Raw genomic sequence first — 27,035 nt, forward strand, 5'->3', positions numbered from 1 at the left:
GCCCCCCGTTCGAAGAATTATCCCTTTACAGTCCAATCGTGTGCGCCTGCTCCGTTCAATCGCCGAAACTTCTTTTGATTTCTTTTCTTTATGAGAATGTGTTGTTGCCTTCCTCTTTGTCTCTTCGCCAACGCGTTCAATAAAGCAAAATCACCAGGATTGAGGATCTCTATTGTCAATTCCAGGATTCAAATCTTAAATTTGACAGGTGAGAATGAAAAGTGTGTAGAAAGGATTGGGAGGATTAAAAAAAATATGAGAAAAAAAATTCAATAAAGCAAAGCCACATGTTTCCACTACTAATTTCGTTTTGCAATACTAACAGTTTAGTAGTTCAGTGCAGTGATCTTCCCAAATTGCAATAGACATAAATCCCTGTACGGGAGCCGAAAAATGATAACGGTGTCTGCACATTCCCCGCCTAGGATGGTAGCCGGAAATGGAAATGTAGAAATTTGACATCAAAAGCGTTCATGCCGGTTCGGGACAGCCACGATTTAATTTAACTAGTGTGAATACCCGTGCTACGCACGGTGCTAATATTATTGAAAAAAATAAAATGATAAACAAATAAAGGTGAAAAAATTGAACCAACAAAATTTAAATGTAATATCTATTTAACAATAGTTTAAAATATAATAGAATGTGTATATCATTCAAGAACTGTCTTTTCTCGAAAGATGGATCCTGAAAAAAAAATAAAATCTATATTAAAAAAGGGAATGATATATTTCTACAAATGAATGTAATTGAATGTGGTTAAAATGAAATACTTACAAATACTAAGCATTCGATTTGATAATCTTCCTTGAAGGTGCGAACACTCTTCACACCAATCCACTTTTAGTACGAAAGCCAAAATTGGTGATTTAATTAACTCTGTTGAATTTTGTGGAGTGCGTACTACAAATGAAAATGCACGATCTATGCATGAATTAATTCGTTGGCCGAATAACCTATCATTATTTTCCTGATAATTAACAACGTACGAAATTAGTGTATTTTTTTACATAATTTATAAATAGTACTATAAAAAATAAACATATATTAAGAAATTCTACCTTCCTTTGTAATGCCCTGAGATAAGAAGTATCACAACCAAATACAAATCGTGCATGTCTGTCTTGTAGATTAATATGCATATTACCACTGGAATCTCTGATTTGTATATTAACGTTGTACCTGTTTGACAAATAAAATATTATATGCAATACAGAAAAATATATTGAAGTTAAGTATACATGAAATTAATTACCTAATAACAGTGGCAACCCCGTCATTACAATGCATACACACTGTCTTTGAAAAATGACCTTCACATAGCTGAATACCATTTTCGTTCCTTAAAACCGTTTGTTCTGGCGAATTAAGGCAACAATAGCATCCTATTTTCTTCCCAAAACATCCTATTCGTAGTGAATAATAATCTGTGTGGTTTGTTGTGAAAATGTAGTTATGAAATTTACTTGATAATGTTCAGAATTAGCTTCATCTTCTTTGTTTTGGTGCTTCTGCAGAAGAATTTAGCCATATATTTTATGTTATTGGAGTGATCTTTTAAATTCGGTGAAAAAAATAGCAGTTGATCATATGGTTCTGACTAATGTGGCCCCGTGGATCAAGTTTTTTAAGTCTGGACTGCGGAGGGAAAGGTAACTTTATAGATGAACTTGGTCTCCTGTGGATGCCTGATAGTCAGATGATCAGGCATTTTTTAAAAGTGATGGCTCTCTCTCTCTGTATATGTCCGCTTTTTGTCAGTGTGGATATTAAATAAACGCGTACAGTCACTTATTATTCACAACGAAAAGCGTATCTGCTGTCTATACCGCACGAAAAATTAATACATTTTTGGGTCTCTCTGTCTCATGTTTATTGTTGCCAATACTAATGTATTAGGCTGTATTTGAGAGTAGGCCAGGGGTGATTATTTGCTTAAAGGCGACTGGATAGACCATATGTATTAAAGAACCGACGTTTGGAAATGTTCGTAACTTAATAAAGAGTATAGCCAAAAGGACACTATTTTTGTACTCTTGCAGCAGGTAGCAGAATAGAATCACAAAGAAAGTACTGTTAAAGGTAAACAAAAACTTGGAAATAAACATGAATTCGACTCATATATGGTAGTAGAAAATGTGGAAACACAGAACTGCGTTAGAGTTAAGACGGTACCCAGATGATATAAATCCAGGTAGTATTATTAGTCTTGCAAGAGCTCTGCAGTTTGGAGTTGGATGGCTGCTGGTGAAACACCGTTGTTGTTTCCTCTCCTGATATACTAAAGAAGTCAAATCTATGTGCTTAATGTCTATCCCATTAATTGTCAAATACCATTAATGTCTATCCCATTAATTACGTTACAGTTAACATATTTGACCTTGTTAAAAGTTCTGAAAAATTACAAAGTAATTTCATAAATTCATTTTCAGCATCTGTTCTTTATTTTCTTATTATTACGTTACAATTGGCATGCTGCTTAATGTACTACAGAAGTCAAATCTATGTGCTTAATGTCTATCCCATTAATTGTCAAATACCATTAATGTCTATCCCATTAATTACCTTACAATTAATGGGATATATGGCAAATAATGGGACATTAAGTCTATTCAATTAAATTAAATGATTAACTTTTTTTGTCCAACTTTACTTTGAAACGAAATCTATGTGCTATCGAGGACTTCATTTCCAAAAAAAAAAAAAAAACACCATCTGCCTTTTAAGACTGTGCTAATGCTTCCCGATATTGAAGAATTCAGAACCTGGAAGAAATGGCTAGTCATTTTGTCAATAGCATCTGCATTAGAACAGCCGACAGTTTCAAGCTGGATTCAAGCAAACCAAAAGGGTGCATTTCTAGATCAGGTATGCTCATAATTGTAACTACTCCTTTTGTACCAATCTTAATGCAATAACTGCTACACTGGTATCTGAATTCTTTAGTCTCTTCTCATCCTCTTCACGTAAGAGTTATTGCTATGCAAGATGAATTTCCAACGTTTCCTGATGTTGACCATTAATGTCTATCCCATTAATTATGTTACAATTAATGGGACATTAAGTCTATTCAATTAAATCAAATGATTAACTTTTTTTTGTCCAACTTTACTTTGAAACAAAATCTATGTGCTATCGAGCACTTCATTTCCCAAAAAAAAAAAAAAAAAACACCATCTGTCTTTTAAGACTGTTCTAATGCTTGCCGATATTGAAATTTAAGACTCTAGTTATGAAATTTACTTGATAATGTTCAGAATTACCTTCATCTTCTATGTTTTGGTGCTTCTGCAGAAGAATTTAGCCGTATATTTTATGTTATGGGAAGGGGGGGATATGGGGGCGTGGGCTACTGGGCTGTGGTGGGGGTTGGGGTTGCGGGGATATGGGGGGCGTGGGCTGTGCTTCTGCATTTTTTATTTTTCAAGTTAGAAGAAACTCTATCCCTTGCATAGGTAAAGAAAAGAGAATTAAGAGATGGAGTTCCAAATATATTCTTTTAATAATTTCACGTACTTTTCATCACTTTTTTTTTGTAAAAAAAAAGATTTTAGGCAATCATGATTTGGACTAATTCTCATTTCGCTCTTTGCATTTTAATTTTAACATATTTGACCTTGTTAAAAGTTCTGAAAAATTCCAAAGCAATATCCGACCTGGAAAAGAAGGTTGATTTCTAATGAAGGTTGTGCACATAATATCTTCCATTACTGCTCACAAAAGAAACAAAATCAATACATTTACAAAATTAATAGAAAACCAAAAACAAATAAGAAACTAAGAGAGAGGGTGAGGGAATTAACTCGATAAGTTAATTAAGTCAATCAGTATAAGGGTTGGGAAAAAATTATAGACATATTATATTATTGGAAATAATCAAAAATAAAAAAATATTACAATATTGGGACTAATATTTGGAATTACAATGGAAATGCCAATATTTAAAGAAAACATGATACCAGATTTTTTAATTTGGTGCGAGCGACGTTTTAATCGGTGTAGCCTGGATTTTGTCCTTCGGATTTGATTTGAAATTTATTTTTCGTCAGCGCAAACTTGATGAAGCTTTTCCAACTGGTGTGTGGAATCGTTGCGGTGTATGTTTCGTTTCCTAAGCAAATGTTTCCTCCGTTGCAATCTTGCGAGTTTGAAATCTAGTTGTTGTTGAAATGCTTGTAGGCGGGCATATTCCATGGTGAGGAAACTTTAGATGGGTTCCCTACAAATTTTGAGTGGAAAATTTTAATATGTTAAATAATAGGACAACTTGAATTTGGGATAGCAGATAAGTGGGGCAAAGTTAAAAAAACACAATAATACTAATCAATACCTAAATGAGCAGGGTCACTTACTGAAAGGTAGTCACCGCCGGCTTCTTGACGTCTGCCGAAGGTTCAAGAAAAAAAGTATGATGCGTACTAAGAAGAGCACCGGAGTTGTGGTACCAAAGCTGCATCAGTTTTCATTGGTCAAAAAGGGCGTAAGTTAATAGTATTTTCCAATGGCTAAAAGATTGCAAAATTCTAACATACACAAACAATATTTATGATGTAAAACAGAAACTTCTAATTCCAATAAGCCCAAAAAAAGTCATACTAAAACATTAACAAATAAAGAAATCCAAAAAAAGGAATAGGCAGATACATTTGGAGACGGCACCAAGATGGACTCAAATATCGATGAAGAGGATGAAGCAGAGGACTCCTTGGACCCAAAAAGATCAGAAGTGAATGAAGAAGAAGAACCAGATTGCTTTCTTTTGTGAGAAGTGTATGATCGCTCCTAGGTAGTTAATGGCGGAAATGTACATATACTAAAACGTGGTATGATAATAGTGGGAAACGTGGGAGGAAATATAGGAGTGGTTATAGGGTGAATTAAGAGATAGTGGGAATTTTTGAACTTTAAATTTGATTGGTGATAAGGTGGTTATTATTCACTACATTTTATGTATTAAAATAAATACAAAAATCTAGAAAAAAGAATGGGAAATTTAGAAGTCATTGAAAGGGTTTCTGCTAAAAACCCCTTCTCAAATTTATATAGATATAGATACCCTTTTTGACGGTTTTCTACCCAAACACGCCCAATTCTGCGCCCCATTTAAACTCGTTGCTAAACTACTGCCATCAGCTCCTATAAAATCTACAAAATGCGTTGCTCGTAGGCTTTGCAATTTGGTAGCGCACCCCTAAACGATGCATTCCTTATAGACAGCGTACATTATTTCTTCGAACGTTTTCAGCGAACGTATGTTGTTTTCATAACATTTAGATCTAAACATCAGTGAGCCCTATTATAAGACATTGGTTGAATCAGGACAATATATAGTGCTGGCATCATGTTTCAGTGCTTGTTATCGATTTATCATGAAATCTTGGTCGGATTTTAAGCAAACTACAGCTAAAGGAGAAAACGTAAAATGTTTTTAGACAGAGGTTATTCTACATACTCAAGTCGTGCTTCGATCGTCTAACTCATCAAACCTTAAATTTGATATATCGACTCAGCTAAAACTGCAGAATCCAAACATTAGCAACCTAGAAAAATGACAGCAATTCAAGTCCACGAAAGGTGCCAAAATACAGGATTGAACGCGACTCAGGGGTGTGCAAGCGCGAGCCACACTTGAAATTTTTAGTATAGGACCAAAGCCCTGTATTGAAAAAACACGTTATATAGGGAGAATAGCAGAAGAGGAGTTTACAAGAACAGGAAAAGAGAAAGTCAGTTGATACCTTCTCATGAGACAAGGTCAGCATGTACAAGATTCCCATAAGTGATTGCAATTTCTAGCCTTACATTTGGCAGAGAATTCAAAACATTTTATCCCTGGAGAACAGCAAAAAGAAGGATAACAGAACAGGCAAATGCCAGAAACAAAAATATTGGTACCGTCCCACATTGCCAAATGGTCTAATTGTATTTCTTTTGCAGATGAAATGCATTAAATAGTTAAGCCTAGTTGAGCATTTGCTAAAAAGTCAGATGATGGCCTTCGTGTGTTGCTGCGTGAAGGCAAAACAAAAATCCACTTCGTTTAGAGCCCAGAAGAAGCCAGCAATTATCCTGGTGTCCATCACCCTTTACAATATCAGTTCTTCAAAAACTAACAGGTTTGACAAACTGCTTTACCAAGTTGATATTGCATTATACGTTGACTTGTAAACTGCACATGACTCATTGTTACATGATAACAGCATCCCACCAACTGAGCAATCTAATCATAACACAACTCAATCATAAGAGCAGGAAAAAAATTCACCGCAAAGGATGCAAGGAACTATATACAATACTTTGCATTCATTGTCATCTGCAAAATGCAGATCCTCCAATTGAACCCAGGTTGGATAAATCAGGGAGGTAGTGCAGCAATAGGGGCTCATGAAGAAAATTGTATTCTCCAACTGCCTGCAGCTATCTTTGAATCAGCCTGAAAGGGTCCACTAGTGTTAGCAACAAGATTCATACCAGTTGCAGGAAAAGCAAAACTGCTTGCAGAAGCCACAGTTTGCATTGAAGTCAAACCTGGAGATGATACACCACTAAGCATGGTGTCTTCCGATGTACATTGTTGTTTTGTTAACCAGGGGCAATTGTGCAGCCTCTCTTCGAGCTCCCAGCAATTTCATGCTGCAGAATTTCTACCAAGTTCAATGTTGGATGCCTATGTAATATTCATTTTGCTTCATACCAAGCTGATATGCACATTATTCACATTCTAATAGCTCTTATCACTAGTGACAGAATAGCCAAATTCTAAAGGCATATATAAAAGGCCATAGCCAGAATCTTCCCTCACCAATAATGTGCTCTTGGACCTAATTAGGGGTGAACGTACTGTTCAAAAGCTTTGGCACAGAGCATAGAGTAAAGATTACTAGTAAAAAAGAAAAATACAACATGATTACTGGGCCAATCCGGAGATGTTCTCAATACTAGATTTACAAACCCACAAGCTGGAATATCCAAAGTCACTAAGAAGGTCTGTCGAAATAGCTCTACACCAGGGTTTAAAGATAGATAAATGAGTAGAATTCTACTCTCAGTTGAAACTTGCTAGGAGATCTATATCCTACCATTTTCAAGTCTTGTATTACCTCATACCATTTGAGCTTTACTATTTAATTTTTACTTTCTAGAGCTGCCTCATATAAGAACAGGTTTGTGATAGTTAATTTTTGTCTATCACAGTACTAAATTAACAGTCTCATGTTCCCATTTCCAAAATTTATACCTCCATCATAAGCACATCATGCTTAACAAATATCTCTTGTCATTTATTAATAAAAACATCTATGGTATAAAACGCATGAAGCTGTTTTGCACTGTAGAACACAAACAAGTCATTATTATTTAGCTTTGTGCATTTCAAGATCAGGAAAGGAAATACTCATCCTGGCCATGAATATGGTTCAGAAACTTGGATGAACCATGAGAGAAGTATGGTGCGGACCTCGTGGCCCACTGTCTCCACGAGTGCATGAATTATGCATTTGTCATATTTATGATCATAGGGTGTAACATTCCCTTTCAGCACAAAGCAATGCCAGATCACATGAAATCAAATCCCAACAAAATCAATGATGAAATGGGAACAAGAGCTACAGTCCTTAAGGATGAAGCAATGCAAAGTTTGATCAAATCAAAGAAGAAGTGAATAGTTAAAACAATAGTACAATATTGAGTAAGAATGACCTGAAAAGGACTGAATTATTTCAAACACGGGAATCTTTAGTTGGTATTATCCAAACTTTGACTAACCTCTTTTTGTTTGTTCCCCCCCCCCCCCCCCCCTTCTATTTTTTTTTGGGTTCAACTTATTGATCAAATATTACAGTTTGATAACATAGACCATTGGCAGCAAGAATTGAATGGCAAAGCGCTCAAGTCAATAAGTAGCATTAAACTAGAGAAGAAATTAGCTCCACGTGTCACAACATGCATCATAAACATTCAACACCACCCCACCCCCAAATCAAAGTCATATCTCGTAATCAGCATTTTAAGCTAAGGCCTCTATCTCTAAGGCAATGGCACTAAATAAATTTTACCTGGTGTAAGGCCACGGGCAGAAGATGATGAGGTAGTCCGCGGACGCACAAGTGAAGGTGCTGGTCTTGTCGTCGTAGGCATAGCTATAAGCACGGGGGCAGGCGTGCTTGAAGAACAAAGAGTACTCCGACGGCTGACACGTGTCCGGCGTATTATGCCCCTCGCTACAGCAATACGCCGGATCACCGAACGCCTCACACGCGCTCTTACACGCCACGCTCCGGATCTCACTCCCGTTCCCAGCCGCAACCCTCAGCGCCGGAGGACACGCCCCATTCAAGTCCACTAGACACCCCGTCGAGCTGCATCCCCCTCTTGTCCCTCCCTTGGCCACCACCAGCATGGGCAGGTTGTACCCGTCCACCAAGCTCACGTCATAAAAATCCAAACCCTGGTCCCCGTTTAAAGTGAATTCGGCGAGGGTGGCCGGGGGAACCGCGCCGCTGCCAGCGCATTCTACCCTGCCGGAGCCGCAGTCGGCCGTGAGGCAAGAGAATTTCCCGGTGGATGGGTCGGTGGAGCAGTCGGTGCGGCCCCAAATCCGACCCGACCATGAGCTTGGTACGGAGAGAGTGATGGATTTGCCGCTCTTGAGAATGAAGCCGGTGGGATTGAGCGGTGTCCTGTTGGCGCCGGTCAGTATACCTGGCCATATGGTGTGCCGGCACTTGTTTACTATCTTGAATTTCGTTGACTGCACGACTAAGAAAATCAGGAACGACTAAGAAAATCAGGAAACAAAACAATCAAAGCTGGCTTCAAAAAATAAATAAAAAAAAAAAAGAAAGAATAAACAGAGAGAAGTCGTAAGTGAGGGCTGGTGAATTGTAAGGATTACCGGAGAAGAGAGAGGAGGTGAAGAGAAGAAAAGAGAGAAAGGTGGCGGAGATTGAAAAGAGCAGATGAGGATTCATCTTCATTTCCTTTTTATTGGGTGGGTGGGGAGTAGGGAGTAAGGTGTAGTAGTATTTATTTTGGAAATATGTTGGGCGGTTGATTCTGGGCTCTGCACGTCTCCATCTTCATCGTTGCGAGAGGAGTAAAAGCTCGATGGAGCCAATACGCCGGTTTCACTTTCTTGAACGTCGAATCTTGGTTGAGGGTTTTGTTGGCATCCTTTTTTTTTTTTTTCCAAAGGAGTATCGATAGTGGAGTACTCTTTTTCATTCTCACAGCTAGATACTGAGCTGCCATCAGCATCACTTACACATAAACAACAACAACCTACCCCCCCCCCCCCCCCCAACAAAAACAACAACAAAAACAAAACAAAAAAAGAAGATACACTTTATAAACTTATTGCAGGATGAAGGCCCACAGGAATTAATACACTACTATCCAAAAGGACGGGAAATTTAGGGGAAGAAAATTGTGAATTAAGTAGAGTACTAGTGTATGAATTAGAAGAAGACTTGGCATGGTGAAATAAAGGTTGTGTATGAAAATACTACGACAGCAAATATATATATGTATTTGTTTGACATATCTCTGTTCGAATCCCCTATTTTTGGAGTGTTTTTAAAAAATTAGTTTTTCAAATATCACTAAATTTTTTAAAAAATACTCTAAAAAATAATCTAAAAATTAGTTTAAATTTTTTTAAAATTTTAAAAAATATCTCAAAATATATTTTAGAAACTCTTCTACTCTTAAATATCCTAAAATATTTTCTAAAAATATTCCAAAATATAAAAACTCTGCTACAGTAAAATTTTTTAAAAACACTTCAAAAAATAGCTAATCTAAACGGATAGAAGTTTTGTTTTAAACAGCTGAGCTGCACGGTTGGTACAACGTATCACTCAGTCTTGTCTTCATCAATAATAGGAATACATGGTCAATCAGTCAATGCATCAATACCATTTTTATCACTAAGTGGTGAGAGTGTGTTTGAATTGTAAATTATTTGAAATAATTTTTTGTAATAAAAATAATATAATATTTTTTTGATGTTATGTATATGAGATAAAAAAAATAAAAAAGATAATGATTGAAAAATACGTTAACAAAATAAAAATAAAGTAAATATATTTTTGCCAAAAAAAACCCCATACTCACACAAACACTTATTTCTCCTAGTGGTCAATTAGTCAATTCATGACTACAAGGCATTTTATTGGATTTGGACTACTCATTCGTTGATCATCCAATTCATGATTATAGTATAGTAGATCATTTAGTTGGATTTTGGCTGCTACTTCCTGAATTTGACCTGCGCTCCCTCCAAAGTGCTAATTTGCAAACCTAACAACGGAGGAGTTAGTCAGTGACCTTTAGTGCAGTCTTGAAGGAAAGGCGAGTGTACTACTGGTATTACTTCCAGGGATGAGCGCGCCGGACCTTAAATAAACTATAGACATGTTATGCAACTGAAAGATTGCTATCTGAATCGGAAAATGTTGTAAGCTGCATAATTAATTGAAAACATTTACTTCAACGACAATTTTGGATTACTTCATTCATTTATAAAAAAAAAAATCTTAACACTAACTCATTTCATTATTTTGTCCCAAGTAATTGAATCATTGGATTATAGTACAAGACTGGCTGGTGCTGAAAGCGTTAAATTCAGAGCAAAAATATCAAAAGTAACCAGCCCTATGAAAGACACATTCATTATGTCACAACAAGAAGACATATTCTGCAATTTTGCGGCAAAAAATTATTATTTTTTTAATAAAAGTATCTGCCCTGAGAAAAAAAGAGGAATTTTTGTGGATAAAACAACACCACCATAAAAGTAAAGATTAATATTTCCCACACTATTAGCGTTGAATGAATTACAACTATACAAAATTTAAATTTAAAATTCAAGTTTTGCACATATGTTGTGGATCCAACGATGATAATATATATACTGTTAATGTATATAAAATTTACTCTAAAGGGTAATCAAGAAGATAACCATACTCTGAGTTTTATAGGCCTGTGGAGCAGTTTGTTCGGGAGTTGGGCCACAAATATGTAGGCCCAATTCTGTAGAACTAGTCCTTGCTACTGAAGGAATGATCTGCAGTTTTGCAGTCTGCAAATACAGGAACTTCTTGTGATGCCTGAACTCCGAAGCCTGAAAGTAAACAAAAAAAAAACCATTATTAGGAGTATTTGCCATGTGTTCCGAGTGGAGTAGCAATGAAAGGGAAAGGGCAAAGCAATTCTAATCAGAACGTTATTATTGTTTTCCCTTGCAAGAACATGAATAACACACACTTAAAGCAGATGTGGTACGTGATTTCAATGTCCCAGAGGACAGAAATAAGTAGCTTGGAGTGATGCTGTTCCCCAGCAATGAAAACAATGAATTATGGCCGCCCCCAGTCTTTTAGGGTGCCTAATTTTCAGTATGGCCTGCGACCGGAAAGAGAATTCACGCTGATGTCTCGCGTTACAACAAACCTACATATGACTTCCACCACTTCCACTCCACTATACTGCAGTATATAATAATGGCACAGATTCTTTAGGAGGAGGTAGCAGCAGCAAAGCAAAGGCAGAGCAAAAGGATCTTGGTGGAGGATTTGACCTTGCTGCTTCGTGTTACTTTGTACCATACAATCAGAAATCTAATGCATGTTTGCTTGCCTACGTGGTGGACACTCAGTTGAGAAGGAAAATTTGATGAGACCACTCCCCTCCCCCTCCCCCTGAGGGACATGGATATTATGAATTGAACGTCAAAGTTGTCTTTAATTTAGAAGAAGATAAGGGCAGCGAATCAACGAAAAAGGAGATAGTCAGGATGGAGATGGACCCCCGAAAAGCTTTAATCATTTCCAACATTAGTAAACTACTGCTGTCCTCCGGTACTCCTCTCACCAAATCTACCACTAAAGTTTTATTTGTCTTAGAGCATCCTATGAAAAGCTAAATTTAGCAGCGGGAGAGGAGTTATCTACTACTATAACATACTTATCATGCTATCCTATCACATTATATAGTGTTAACGTTAAAATTAACAAATGAAGGCATTGTTATTATTATTATTTTTTTTTAAACTCGGGCATTGTCATTCAACGAGTGCATGAGATGTGGATTGGGTAAGTATGCAGGGATGTGGATTTAGCCTCTTCCTACATCTAATTTCTGTCGTTAAGAGCCCGGATTTTATTACAAAGCTACAAAGCCAGCCGTCAATGGTGGTAACATTTTCGCCCCAACCCCCACCTTTAGTTACTTAATTAGCACTAATTTGGGTGAATCATTATTGATCATCATGGGTTGACTTAGGATGATCACCACCAGCCAGCATCCGTAGTTCCCAATCCTTTTAAAGGCACACGCTAGCTGGATTATTTGGTCGGTCGTTTGGCTGTTTAATTTTGGCGATTGCCACTCAACATTCTCATAGCGCTACCCCTTTTTATCGGAATGTTTAAGGAAGACAATTGTGCCTTTAACTGCACCAAATCTAGCATCAGGAATCAACATTCCGGACCGAGTTTAGCTTTTCTGTCTCGTAATCCCCGAATTAGCTCTTCTTGGAGACACTACTTATAAATCTCACCGATCCCCCATTAATTGATCTCACTGTGCTGGCCGTAGCAGTTAGCTGTAAACACAAAATCCTAAAGCTAATTTTTATACAAAGGCGTTAGTTCCTTTTTTTGGTTTCCGATACGTAAAAATCTTTCAATTCGATCTCTACCCTGAAAACTACTACTAATTAGCTTGCATGCATGAAACTCCGTTTCAACTTGAGACGAGGGTGTCATCACAGCTATTTGTCGAGAGAGAGAGAGAGTGTGTGTGTGTGGTTCTCAGTTATTCATAGAGGCAGACCAATCGATCTCTTAGACCAATTGGTCACATATTCACGCAGGTATTAGGACGTGCTAAAGTATTTAATCTGTTGAAAATAAATTCAAGAGACTCAAGTAATTATACTAGAGATCAGTTGTACTAGTTTATACTGAATTCTACATATTTATAAAGTATCAAATATTTGAGGTATATCAATAAGTTTTAACAATTTAGGGGGTCAAAACATAATATTAAAAAGTTTGAATTTTTTTTTTAAAAAAATACTGTTGAACCGGAAAAACCGGTTTTTTCCCGGTCAAACCCGGTTTTTGACCGGCTTTGACCGGGTTTTAAATTTCCGGTTTTCTAATGTGACTCGGACCGGCTACCTGGCCGGTTCCCGGTTCAACCGGTTCGACCGGCCGGTCCGGTCCGAGTTTGAAAACAGAGCATAAGGGGAGGTAGTCAAAGGGGACAAGGTTCTCAGGGAATGTTGCGGTCCCAGTCACAGGAAAGCATGACAGGACAAGGGAGCGGACGTCTTCTCCAACGACATTTGCCATGAATGTGTTGCACCGCACCAGAGCAATGCTTAAGCTTTTTAAGGGGGTTTGCCCGGCGGGCTTCACCTTATTCGCGAAAATGATTTCCATGCTGCTTCTCTGTAGTCTATCCTCCATCCTGATATTTATTGAAAACAAAACTCATCATGTTTTCTCATCATTACGTTAAGCATGATCAATGATCACTCTCGGTCTAGGCTGCTGCTTATTGAAATTCAAGTGGATGGAAAACTGCCAATTCAAAATAAAATAGCTTTATGGAACGAGGGGTGGGAAAGAGACTTTGATGAGATCGAAAACATGTACTATATAATACAGCCATTGGATTTACGACTTTTGTCTTTCTTGCGCGAAATAGTTAGTGAAGTGGCTTTAGCTTTTTGTTTTAGCCATTCAATGAGTGACCTTCATCACAATTGTCCAACCTAGCTAATGAAAAACATTTGGGATGCTCTCAGCTGCTGACTCGTGTCAAATTCAATGCGAATCTCACTTATCACGCGAGAGTAAAAGAAAATTAAATAAATAACACATGACAAGTTCAATAAATATATAAAACACTTGGTAAAAATATAGACGTGACACTGAGTTGCCACTGAAAAGTGACACTGATGATCCCATGTAAATGAAAAAATAATTAAGTGCCAAAATTTTTACGACTTCTTGATGAACAATTTCGAGCAATATAGCTAATGCAAGGATTAACATATTTTATTAGTAATCAATCTCCTTATATATCTACGGAACAAATTAATTGAATTGTCTCTCATATTTGCTTCCTTCTTTTTTCCTTTTTTGTTTGGTAAATGCTTCCTGATTTCAATAATGCTAAGTATACACATAGGTGAAACTGTTGGCCAAGAATGATAAAGAGACTTTTTTTTTCTTTTTTGCAAGACTACAAATTGAAATAAATAACAACAACGTAGAGATTTTGGATTCTGAACTGCCTACGGCCTCCCTACTTCTTAAATTTCGTCCTTCCTCGATTAAAAAAATTTAAACAAAAAGAAGAAGAAGAAGATGACAGGGTGTCTGGAGGAGGTGCAGTTTAAGGAAAGGGAGTCTCGACGATGAAGTACAACTGCCAAAGAGGGAAATGTACTAACTGAAAAAAAATATATGTATATAAATGCAAGCAGGTAAAGTAGCTGGAAGAACATATCAGAAATGATTATCAAGGAAAAAATGTGATGGCTGCCAAGCATAAAGGCACATGCTTTATCGTATGACTCTCAGACTTGTACTATTATTTAAAATAGTACATACTTAGTTAGCATACCACTACGCTAAACAATTAATTGTCTTAGAGAAGGGGAGCTCTCAAATCAAAACGTCCATATATCCACGAAATGCAAGTCCATGTGAGCCGAAGAGATTTTTTTTTTTGGTTCTCCTTTGGGCTCCGGATGGATTCTCGAGTCCACAGCCACAGGGAAATTCTCCTTTGCCATGTGATAAAAGCAGCTTTCTTTCACTTGTAAAAGCGACCACGCCCGTTTGGCTGCAATGATGCGGTCTACTTCGTTATAATTCCTGCCTCTCACTCCTTACCATATATATTTTTCCCTTTTTATGGGTTTGCCCCCCCTGTCAACTCCCAAGTCTATTTCAGCACCGTTGCTTTCTCGTTCTTTTTCTTTAACCTTTTTTCTCGGTCATAAAACCAAGACTCATCACACTTTTGTCAACAACAAATCAAAGTTGGGTTTTTTGTCAACAAAATCAAAATTGGGAAAAAATATATTAAATGATCGAGGGACCAGCTAACTGGACACTGTACATGATAAATAAAAAATGTAAACGATGGTTTATGCAATTGTAATTAGTAATTATCTTGCCCTACTAACCAAAAAATAATAATAATAATTTAGCCGATAAGGTACCGTGCAGTTTATATTTTGGATGGATAAACAGACGCATATGAAGTTTGCAATGCTTTATCTTGGCTCCATCCCACTGAATTGTCTCTCCATTTTCTATAATGTATATTTGGATGTATGACACGCCCATTCATATATTAATAAGGGTTAAAATTAATCAAAATTTAAATGATTATGTCTCTATTTAATAAATGAAAACACATACCACGCATCCAAATATATATTATAAAAAATAAAAAGAGAATCCACTGAAAAACGAACCAAATTCATGAGACTACATTCTTACAATAATGTCTCGAGCAGTTATCCACAAAAGGTTTAGATAAATATACTTTTTCGTTCTCCTTTTTCATGTCATCCCAACAAATATGAATTCCACGCATGAACTTGAGGGTGGAAAACAGCACCTACCACATTATTCATGTGTCAAATTTGATACATTCATTTAAAATTTAGAAAAACTATTCTTGCTCTTCATAAATTTGTAAAACTGAAACAAAAGTGTATTCCTTTTTAAAAAAAAAAAAAAATTTTTTTTTTCTTGTATGTAAGATGGACTGTGCTCTGTTCCGATGTAATTGTTCCAAAGGAATACACTTTTGTTTCAGTATTACTACTTAATTAGCTTGTTCTGAACTTTGTTACTACTCGTCTCCAGCAAACCACCTAACATGTATGCAGAAGTCAAACAGCAAAGTTGGAGGGGATACGCATACACAGCATATCTCGTCTCTTAAGGGAATTATTCACAAACCTCTTCTAGTGGGGCTATCAGTCACGTCCGGGTTTGAGATAAATAGTCATCTGTATACAGAGATTAGGTAGCTGGTGGGATTTAAATTTCTATTATTTTCGATGCTGTGTCAATCTGAATCGGTGGTCAAACCGTCAAAGTCCAGAGGTATTGCGACGGGAAAATGTTTTTTGCAGTCCAACTTTCTATATCACAACTCTCACTACCCTTTTTTATTATACTATCTAATAAATAAAAATTATATAATAAAAGCATCATTATAAAAGTGTGGAATGCGAATAATAAATATTTGTCATTGAAAATTTTAGCAATACTAGTAGAGTGACGGTACTGTATTTTATTATAATTTGTCCCGGAAGTCGAGAGATCGCACTCGTGCGGACAAGCCACTCACGCTCCTATAATTATTTGTTTTTAAAAAAATCAATGATGTTTAATTAAATTATTAGGTTATACTCGTTAAAGAATGGCTGGCTCTTAAAATTCTAGGAGTTTCACCTCGGAGTTTAGAGTTCAAATCTTGAATTTGATAGTTGGAAGCGAAAAAAACCGTGAAGAAGAGGGATGAGGTTATTTAGACGACAAAATAAAAAAATTATTAGTTTACATAGTACTAGCAAGAAATAAAAGGTTTAATCAAAGAGCCTTTGGAGCTAGAGCTGGTGGTAGTATCCCAGTTGGAGGAGTACTTCCGTGAAAATTCGAATTCCGAGTAAAGCGAATGGTGAAAAAGTTGGGCAGCCTCTCCCGACCCGCAGAGCATTAGTTGGGTCATTAAGTATTACCAGTCCGAAGACCCAGATACCTTTGTGTTGCCAAAAAAAAAAATCAAAGAAACAAGGGATTTGAGCTCGAAAACCGGTGGTTGTTCGTCAAAACCCCACAAACAAACGGGAAGCTCTAAAAAAGCGGATTTAAGCTATGCACTTCCCGAAATCGCTCTCTCTATTATACCTTTCAGCCAGAGTCTTTCCCACCCTCCAAGGCCCCAACCCTCTCTCTCCCCTCCCTCCCAGTCCCAGTCCCAGGCACCAAGCCCTTCTTTGTCCGGCCTGCCCGTCTTTGGCCCCTTACTAAATACTCTTTTCTACTTATAAATATACCGCATAGATTGTTACGACTCTATCCATGTCTGGAAAACAATAGCGTGCCCTTTTAATTATCGCTACCCATTCTCTGGATTCTAGCCAGCTGCTTCATTTATTGACTCATGCTAGCATTACTTCTGCATCACGAGATATAACTAGCCAAAGTACAGTACTGTTAGTACTTCTGCAAGAGCGAGCACAAGATCAGCTTGATATCGTAGAATGGCGACGGACAAGGCGGTGGAGACCGTAATTGTAGGAAATTATGTAGAGATGGAGACGGAAGGCAAGCCCACGGACGTCAAGACCAAGATTTCCAAGCTGTTCTGGCAGGGTGGCTCAGTTTATGATGCTTGGTTCAGCTGTGCTTCCAATCAGGTATTATGTCTTTCATTATTTGTTTTGATCTAGAATATGTGATGTTATGATTCCATTTTTTGGAGCTGAAAGTAAAAAAGTCGAGCCTCATTAATTTACGATCGATCAGACTACTCAAATAACATTTGAATGATTTTCCGGAGACGTCCTTTTGATACCATATACTACTATAATGCACCTGCAGGATTTTCTTCCAATGCCTGCTAGTGCCTTGATTGCTAATTACGAATCTTGTTTATTTTGTTTGTGAATTCAATAGGTGGCCCAGGTACTACTGACGTTGCCATACTCATTTTCCCAGCTGGGAATGATGTCTGGGATCCTCTTCCAGCTCTTCTACGGTCTGATGGGAAGTTGGACGGCTTATCTCATCAGCATTCTGTATATTGAGTACCGAACCAGAAAGGAAAGAGAGAAAGTTGATTTCAGAAATCACGTCATTCAGGTAGTATATAGTACTTACTACTAATTGCGCGATTTCACATGACTTTGCTGGGCTTCCCGGATTGTACATGTACATGTATAAACAGGAAAGGGAGAGGTGCCTAATTGTTTTTTGGTTGGGTACGTACATTGATTGCAGTGGTTCGAAGTTCTTGATGGGTTGCTGGGGAAACATTGGAGGAACGTGGGTTTGGCGTTTAACTGCACGTTTCTTCTGTTTGGATCCGTGATTCAGCTCATCGCTTGTGCAAGGTTTTAATTGTTTGTTTGTTTGTACCTATCTATCTAATAATGCAAAATTTAAGTGTCGAGGATTTAAATACTCAGCCAGCTAATCACTCTCACTATCTGATCTGACCCTCCCTGCAGCAATATATACTACATTAATGACAATCTGGACAAGAGAACTTGGACTTACATCTTTGGAGCTTGCTGCGCCACTACCGTCTTCATACCTTCTTTCCACAACTACCGAATCTGGTCTTTCCTGGGACTGTTAATGACCACTTATACAGCTTGGTACCTCGCCGTTGCTTCACTACTCCACGGCCAGGTACGTGCATTGTTAATTGTGTCTCTCTTCATTTTCATGGCACGATAGAGGAAGTAGAAAAATGAAATAAAGAATTATTAATATTCGCACTCACATTTTAGCCTCTTACTCTTACGTTTCAGTATGGTATGAATAGGGAATTGATATTTGGTGTCACACAATACCGAAGCCTAGGCTTCATATCTAAAACTTTGGTGGAAAATTTTTTTTTTTTTTTTTTAAATCTTAATAGTTTATTTAAAAACAGAATCTGTGTGGTATTGTTAAGTGAAAGAGTAACGAGTTGAATGTGGGCTTGCGTAATTAATTACAGGTAGAGGGAGTGAAACATTCGGGCCCAAGCAAGCTGGTGCTGTACTTCACAGGGGCCACAAACATTCTCTATACATTCGGAGGACATGCAGTTACTGTGTAAGACAAAGTTCTATTACAATTGTATATTCCGTCTTTTACGTTATTACCCGCCTTTCTTTCGGAATCAAATCTTCGGTACCACTTAACGACTCCTTCATCTTTTGATTTCAAGTGTGCAATTAATTTTAATTAATTAAAATTAATTGCACACTTGAAATCAAAAAATGAAGTAGTTGTTAATTGGTGCCGAATTAAAATTAATTGGACACTTGAAATTAGAAGACGAAGGAGTTATTAAGTGGTACCGAAGATTTGATTCTGAAAAAATTAAAACTAAACATCATATAATAATTTAAATTAATTAAATACTTGACGTAATTTTAAAAGTGTTATTGAAAAGATGGCGCCGAACTTTTTTTCCCCTATTAATATTATTAAGATCCGCTCCTCCTAAGAGAGAGGAATAAATTGTCAACGGATCTTCTGTCCCACACTCTATGCCATTTTCTGTTTCACCTTTTATTATATTGCTATTTCTCCTACATAAATATCATGTTTTAGTTCTTTTTTGTTTCGTTAAGATCCAATACCTATTAACTGAGTAATACAAAATTTTTTTAAAAAATCACAATTCATATTAATTTACTATTAAGATCTGCTCCTCCTAAGAGAGAGGAATAAATTACTACTCCACTAGCTAGTTGCTAGAAAATAAAGACTGGCAGCAGCAGCAGTAGTGGTACTGGTAAAACGTCATCTCGAAAATGACCCATCCTTGCGGACTTCGACGTCATCTGACCTTGTTATCTTATGACAAAGACTCTTTTTTTTTGGGGAAGCTTATGACAAAGACTTCGAATTCGCTTCCCAAAAGAAGACCAAAGCCACCTGCTGCATAAATTACATACAAGGGACAATGATCCATCGTTTTCGAAAACCCTTTTCTTTTCATTTTATCTTTTTTTTTTTTTGGGTTTATGGTGGGAATTTTTTGTTTTTCTTTTTACAGCCAATAACATCGACATCGTGGATGAATCATATGATTCATAAGATTCTATATGACAGCAGAGGAGGGTCTTTTTTCAGAATTGTGAAATTGCCTTGTCAAGCATGCGAGCTCAGAAAAGAATCGTATGCCTCCTCAGCCTTGGGAACTCTTTTGACACCTTTTCAAGTTTAAAAAGAAAAGCCAAACCCTTTTTCAGTTTCTCCGATCCTTTTACTTTGTTTAGTACTCATTTCAGTATCTAGGATATGTTCCCTTTCCAAAAAACAAGAAGCATTTTCGTTTCCAGACTCATGCAAATTGCTGCTGCTGCTGCAATTTCGACGAGTGGCCTTCATGTGTTGCCAAGTTTAATTGATAACGTCCCGGATATAACGTATTTAGCCGTCGTTTAACTAATACTACAACATAATCCAAAAGCTTGAGCGACTTAACAATTTAACTTATGGAATAAATTTCAGAGTTTAATAGATTTACTTTGGATTTGATAATTGTGAACAGAGAAATCATGCACGCCATGTGGAAGCCACAGAAATTCAAAGCCATATACTTGCTGGCAACCCTGTACGTATTGACACTGACGCTTCCATCCGCGGCAGCAGTGTATTGGGCATTTGGTGATATGCTTCTGAATCACTCTAATGCATTCGCCCTCCTCCCCAGATCGCCCTTTAGGGACATGGCTGTAATCCTCATGCTCATTCATCAGGCAGGCCACCACTACTTTACTGTTCCAGATTAATGACTACTACTAATATTTTATTCAACATTTAAAAAAAAAAAAAAAAAAACTTTGATCGCAAATTGGCTTTTCATGAGTTCGCCATAAAAAAGAGAGAGAGAGAGAGAGAGATCCATGAGTTTATGTTTCTGATGATTTCTGTGATGCATTTTCGTGCAGTTCATAACATTTGGATTTGCATGCACGCCCTTGTATTTCGTGTGGGAAAAGGCAATCGGCATGCACGAATGCAAGAGCCTGTGCAAGCGTGCCGCAGCAAGATTGCCGGTGGTCATCCCCATTTGGTTCTTGGCCATCGTCTTCCCTTTCTTTGGTCCTATCAACTCCACTGTTGGATCTCTTCTCGTTAGCTTCACCGTCTACATCATCCCTGCCCTCGCTCACATTTTCACCTTCAAATCTGCAGCTGCCCGCGAGGTACCCTCCTCATCATCATCATCGTTATTGTTTGCTCCTACTTTCCTTTCCGCCTCCCCTTAATCCTCGTGAACATTATATTTTACCATGCACGACTAAAAGATAGTTGTAGAGTTCCTCTGTCCTGGTAGCAAGACATATAAAATTTGTTGAGCAAAATTCATGGGGTCGATCCATTGGATCAAGTTGACGATGTCTTTGGATGTCCTAATTGATAATTGTGTAAAGCGGTTGACCAACTTAAACAATGCGGCTCATGAATTGAATTTGAAATATAATAATGTTTGTGACACAGAATGCAGTGGAGCAACCTCCGAAATTTGTGGGAAGATGGATCGGGGCATATGTGATTAACATCTTCGTGGTTGTGTGGGTCCTCATCGTCGGGTTCGGATTCGGTGGGTGGGCAAGCATGGTTAACTTCATCCACCAAATTGACACCTTTGGACTCTTCACCAAGTGCTACCAGTGTCCCCCTCAACAGTTTCCACCACCGCCTGTCATGAACGCCACCGCTCCTCTACCTCCTCCCCCCGGAAATCTAACTCTCCCACACCACATCATTCGCAAGCCTTGAGCAGCTGTGAAATTCAAGAGCCTGGGACTAGCAAAATTGTCGTGTCAAAGGAGTTGAGACGGTGTCACTCAATTGTCGTGCTAAGATGTTAGCTAGCTTTAGTTGCACTCCATTAATCTGGCAACCTTGCAGCAGACCATATACAGATATGGGGCTGGCAAGAGAATTTAGCATCCTACACCCTCAACCTCTGGGATCCAGTCAATTTTCCTTTTCCAAAATGGTCGTTAGATTAGTTGATGCTTGATTTGTTTGTACCTGAAATATGTAGTAGTGTAAGAAAAATGGTATGCTAGTTAATGCTCAAAGTTTTGCAGATTTTAAATCATTCTTAGCAATTTCCACCTTCGTTGTAGTCATTTTGATGCTTTGATCGAATAGTTTCGCGTCACAGCTGAATTGATTAGGTCCTTCAACAGGAAAACAAGGCAGATTATAACAAAGAAAATTGAAGCCATATTTGGTTGTTCTATGATGTTAGCCCGGATGCAGTTAATGGTAGGTAGACTAATTAAACGTACGGTTAAGACGTCCAATAAGTTTATCTTTCACAACGAGGAAGTAAAGATTTCTCGGTGCTTGAATCAACAATCAGACTTGTGGTAGACATTACATTACATCCCATTGGATCAAAGGCTTCCTTCAACTTAATAGTCTTGGCATGAAAGAGAGAGCGTCAGAAACAACAACAAAAAAAGGCAAGAAATTGGTTAGCCTTTTCTTTTAGCTAAAAATTGTTATGCGGTGACAAAATTTGGTTGTTACTTCTCCGTATATATTTTTACAAAATCTGAAAATGATTATAAAATTTTTGACACAATTTTTCAAGAGCAACTGTTTTTTATCCGCTTTAGGCAAGTCAGATGAATTTCTACTTTGTTGGCTCTGCAAACCAAGGTAAAGACTGAATTCCTCTTTTGCTAAACAACAAAATTCACTAAGTAATGCACGCGGAACCCGGGTGAGAAAAAAATGCCGGACGCAATTGAATTGTGAGAAGAAAAAAATATTAAACATTATTGACAAACATATTCTCCTACTCACTTTTTTGAATGTGTTTAGATAGCAATTATTTGTAACAAAATTATGTACTTATATTATAAACATTTTTTTATATTTTTAATTATTTTTTTTATTTCATATATATCACGCCACATTACATCAATATTCCTCTTATCCATCTCATCCCATTCTACTATTTGCCTATTTGGACTTCTCTTAACCGGTCCACATTAGACGGTCTGGATCTTTCACTTTTGTTTTCGGCCCCTTTTTGTTGATAACTCAGGTCCTTCCAAGTTAATTTTTGGAAAAATGGCAAATTTGGTCCCTAAATGTTTTTCTAATATTGATTTAGTCTCTAACTTTTATTTTTAACTAATTTAATACTTGAATTTATTTTACAGTTCCAATTAAGGAACTCTGCGACGACATCACTAGCTGAAATCGATCTGACTTCTAATTGACTAACTAGACGGGAATATTATACAAACATTACTTACGGAATTGTAATAAAACAAATAAATCATGTAAAAAACCATTAGATAGAACTTTTAAATTATGTAAAAAATAGTCAGATAAAACTTTTGTAAAGTTTAATCTTGTAATTTTTTTACACAATTTAATTGATTTTATTACAACTCTGTAGGTAACGTTCCTAAAATACCTTTATTTCATTGGTCGATTAGAAACCAAATTAGTTTTAAATAGTGGCGCAGTCACGAAAGTCCTTAATTAGAGCCGACTGGAAATAAAAGTTAATAACTAAGTCAACACGAGTCAAAATATATATGGGGACGAAATTTGCCATGTACTCTTTTAATTTTTCAATTCGATATGCTTTGATAGTAAGATGGTAATACACTACTCGTACCCCACCTTGAAAAAAAAAACAAAGAAAGTTACCCCAGTATCTGAACTGGGCTGATCTATGGTGTCTTCTTCAGATTTGCTCTCATTAATGTCCGCAAACCTCTTCGTGTAAGTCCGTTCTTATCAGCATAACAGTAAGGGGGTGCTTGTTTCACAGATTGAAATCGGAAATGAAAATGGAATCATAGACTCTGGTTTTGAAATTAAACTTTTCATTCCAATATCTAGCTTGGTTCATACATTGGAATTAGCATCATTCCAATTCTTGATGCTTGATTTGATGAGTGTTTCGGAATTAAATGCAATTAAATTTTAAATTTACCCCTAAATTCCAAAGTTTAAGGAAGGGATATTTGAAATTTAACGATCGTTATACAACTTTCAAAACAAGCAAATTCATTCTAAATTTTGGTTTGGGATAATTTCATAAATCAAATCGCGGTCACTTTCTGTAAAGTATCACTTTCCCATAAAAGACTTGCTCTTTATGATTTTTCTCCATTATTAGAACAGAGTACCCATTTTCCCATAAACAAATTTATTTATCGGATAAAATTAAAATAAACCCGTTTTTCAATAAAACACCAGCTCTTTATGACTTTCCTCCGTTATAAAAACAGAGTTCTCATTTTTCCGTAAATAAATTTATTTATTGGATAAAATAAAAATAAACCCATTTTTCAATAAAACACCAACTCTTTATGATTTTTCTCTGTTATAAGAATAGAGTTCCCATTTTCTCGTAAATTAATTTATTTATTGGATAAAATAAAAATAAATCCATTTTTCAATAAAACACCAGCTCTTTATGATTTTTCTCCGTTTTAAGAACAGATTTTTCTCCGTTTTAAGAACAGAGTACCAATTTTCCCATATAAAAATAAACCCGTTCATTTCTGCAATTATCCCTAAAACAAAAGAACAGAGTACCCATTATTTCTGCAATGAGATTAGTCACTTCAGTCCTAGGAGAGATTCATTTGCTAACTCGAGAGTGATCTCTAGGAAAGAATTTCATGGAGGGGCAGGATATATGTCTTCTAGTGCTCATGTAAGAGGAGGGAAAGAATCTTGTGCAGATGAATTTGGCTATCACAAAGACCAGAGATGGAACTTTTCAGGGGAGGCAGACAGCTTATTATGGTAGTCATCAAGATGGCCTCCAGCAATCTGAACTAGATATCCCAAAAGATGATCTCACTCTTCAAGACCAGAAATCGAACAAGGATATAACTCCTAGGTGTGATTCACAATCTTCTGTATCTGTTTCGAGTCCTCCTAACTCTCCACCACATCTCTCCCATGATGAGTTGGATGATTCCAGTGATTCTCCCATGGCATCTATTACAGCGGAAGGGAAGAAGAAGAAGAAAAACAGAAGGTGCAGCGTGTGATAGAAAGAAAGAGAGGATAGATTTGTCATAAATATTGTCTGAGGGAATAAGTTGAGAATTTTGTCCAAAACCTCCCAAATTGCTCGGGAATGAGAAAAGTCTGATTTTTTAGAAATGAATCCAAAATTTGCATTCCAATAGCCTTAACCCAAGCAACAAATAAGGGGTTCATACCTTTCTATGATTCCCAGACCCTTTAACCAAGCAGCCCCAAGTAATACTCCATTATTTAACTGGGAAGGTTTAAGTTGAACATACCCAGAATTGGAAATCAAGAAGAACATGCAGAGAACTAACAAATCGCGGTCTTATAATGTCAAGAACTCCCAAAATGCCTTGTGGTGTGGGTCATTTTGGAAATTATTCATCGAAAACACGCAGTTCTACCGTTGTTTATACTCCACAATTTTCCTGAGCTTCTTCTCCACTGAAACCCAGCAGTAGTATTAATTTGATTAAAGAGCAAGCAAAGACCGGGCCCTGTTGAAGAGATTTCGTCATTTCGACCTCCAAGAGTAGAGATCCGTGTGTTATCCATACAAATCACAGAGGATCTATAGTACAGTAATTTCGAATCTTGCGGGGCAAACAGTCAAATCTACGAATCGTTTTCAGAGGTAAGAAAACAAACAGCACTGAGTTAGAGCCGAAACGAAACAAACATCAGGCGTAAGTGGCAAAACAACCAAATTGCAAAACAGAGCTAGTAGTATATATCATATTCATTCATCAAGAGTTGAAAGACTAACTATCCGGAGCCGCTGCATCTAATGCATTTTGCAACAAAGTTTAAATCACCAGGGATTCAATCACTTGTAAAGGTAATGAAAATATTCCGCCCGAAAGCAGCAGCTGCTGCAGTGCTAAGAGCATAGATTTGATTTAACATTTTTTTCCTTGAAAACCTAACAAACTGGTAGAGAGAAACTAGTACTGCGTCTTCTACTGCTACTACTTGATGCAGGTGACCACTTAATCACAAAAATAACCCACCACAAAATAACATTCGCATTTAGTACCGTGTGGTTCACCAGATCAAAGCCTTTAAAAACCTTAAGCCAACCCCCAAATAAAACAAAAAGTACAATAGAAAACAGAGACAGTGAAATCAAAGAACCCAAAAGCAGAAGAGGGATTTCAAATGCGACTAAACACTTTTTGAAAATAAAACCCTCCAGGTTGAGGTTGAACCCAGCTCAACGATTACTGTTTGGGCATTCTCGGGCAAAATGTCCATCTTCCCCGCATTTGAAGCAGCCGCTGCCCCCACCGCCATACCTACCCCCACCGCCGCCACCCTGGTAGCAGTCCCTAGCAAGATGCCCAGACTCACCGCACTTGAAACACCCACCTCCTCCGCTTCCTCCGCCTCCTCCGTAACCTCCACCGCCGCCGTACCCCCCTCCACCGCCGCCGTACCCACCACCACTGCCGCCGTACCCGCCTCCGCCGCCGCCGTATCCCCCTCCACCGCGGCTCCTGCCACCACCGCCTCCGTTGTAGCCACCTCCTCCTCCGCCACCGCGGCTTCCTCCCTGAACAGGTCCCCCATCTGGGCCAGTGACATCGACGGCCTTGGTACGGCCATCACCACCTTGCTCCACCTCAAACTCGACGGCTTCACCCTCGCCCAGACTGCGAAACCCGCCACCGCCGGCCTTAATCCCAGAGTGATGGACGAACAAATCTTCGCCGCCGTCAGTAGGAGTGATGAATCCAAAACCTTTCTGGTCATTGAACCACTTGACATGGCCCTTTGCCCTCTCGGTTTGCCTCTGCTCACCACCCTCTTCAGCAGCCATTTTCTTCCTTCAAACCCACCACCAACCGATCAAAGGAAACCCTACACTCACACACACACAAAAACTTCCTCTCTCTCTCTCTCTCTCTCTCTCTGGATCTTTTCAGCTCCTTCTCATTCACTCTCTCTCTCAGTCGTCGGATGGGATTTTTCTCGTGGGCTCGTTATTTATGCTTTAAAGAATTCGATAAGCATGAAAGGTATTGCCACGTCATCCTAAAATTAGTATCGGAAATCGACGAGTATTATTTTGTGGGGACGCTCAAAGCGACGGCTTGCAAGTTTCGAGGAAATCCGACGGTTGGGGTGTAACGTGTGACTTTTCTTTGACCGGATGATCTGGGGCTCTCAGTAAGTCAAGGACAGAAAGACCGAGACTGAGGGGACCGGACGGGGGTGTCGATGAAGTTTGAT

General features: G+C 37.8%; 3 protein-coding genes across 3 annotated transcripts; 1 reads left to right on the forward strand and 2 right to left on the reverse strand.

Annotated features, from left to right (window-relative positions):
* Positions 1–6,130: 6,130 nt before the first annotated feature.
* On the reverse strand, positions 6,131–9,279 carry LOC113731159 (thaumatin-like protein 1b). The gene is made up of 4 exons (XM_027256248.2): positions 8,894–9,279; positions 8,055–8,757; positions 6,529–6,633; positions 6,131–6,433 (listed from the first exon to the last, which is right to left on the reverse strand). The coding sequence occupies exons 1-3, from the start codon at positions 8,973–8,975 to the stop codon at positions 6,546–6,548; spliced, it is 873 nt and encodes a 290-aa protein (XP_027112049.1). The 5' UTR covers positions 8,976–9,279; the 3' UTR covers positions 6,131–6,433; positions 6,529–6,545.
* A 7,650-nt stretch (positions 9,280–16,929) lies between these two features.
* Positions 16,930–21,900, forward strand: LOC140036718 (auxin transporter-like protein 5). The gene is made up of 8 exons (XM_072079213.1): positions 16,930–17,461; positions 17,721–17,906; positions 18,045–18,157; positions 18,275–18,458; positions 18,772–18,869; positions 20,320–20,527; positions 20,720–20,977; positions 21,273–21,900. Exons 1-8 carry the CDS (start codon positions 17,306–17,308, stop codon positions 21,552–21,554), a joined length of 1,485 nt encoding a protein of 494 aa, XP_071935314.1. The 5' UTR covers positions 16,930–17,305; the 3' UTR covers positions 21,555–21,900.
* A 3,751-nt stretch (positions 21,901–25,651) lies between these two features.
* LOC140036719 (cold shock domain-containing protein 4-like) lies at positions 25,652–26,781 on the reverse strand. The gene has a single exon (XM_072079214.1). The coding sequence runs from the start codon at positions 26,620–26,622 to the stop codon at positions 26,017–26,019; it is 606 nt and encodes a 201-aa protein (XP_071935315.1). The 5' UTR covers positions 26,623–26,781; the 3' UTR covers positions 25,652–26,016.
* Positions 26,782–27,035: the final 254 nt, after the last annotated feature.

Source organism: Coffea arabica, chromosome 2e (assembly GCF_036785885.1).
Source record: "Coffea arabica cultivar ET-39 chromosome 2e, Coffea Arabica ET-39 HiFi, whole genome shotgun sequence".
Taxonomy (NCBI): domain Eukaryota; kingdom Viridiplantae; phylum Streptophyta; class Magnoliopsida; order Gentianales; family Rubiaceae; genus Coffea; species Coffea arabica.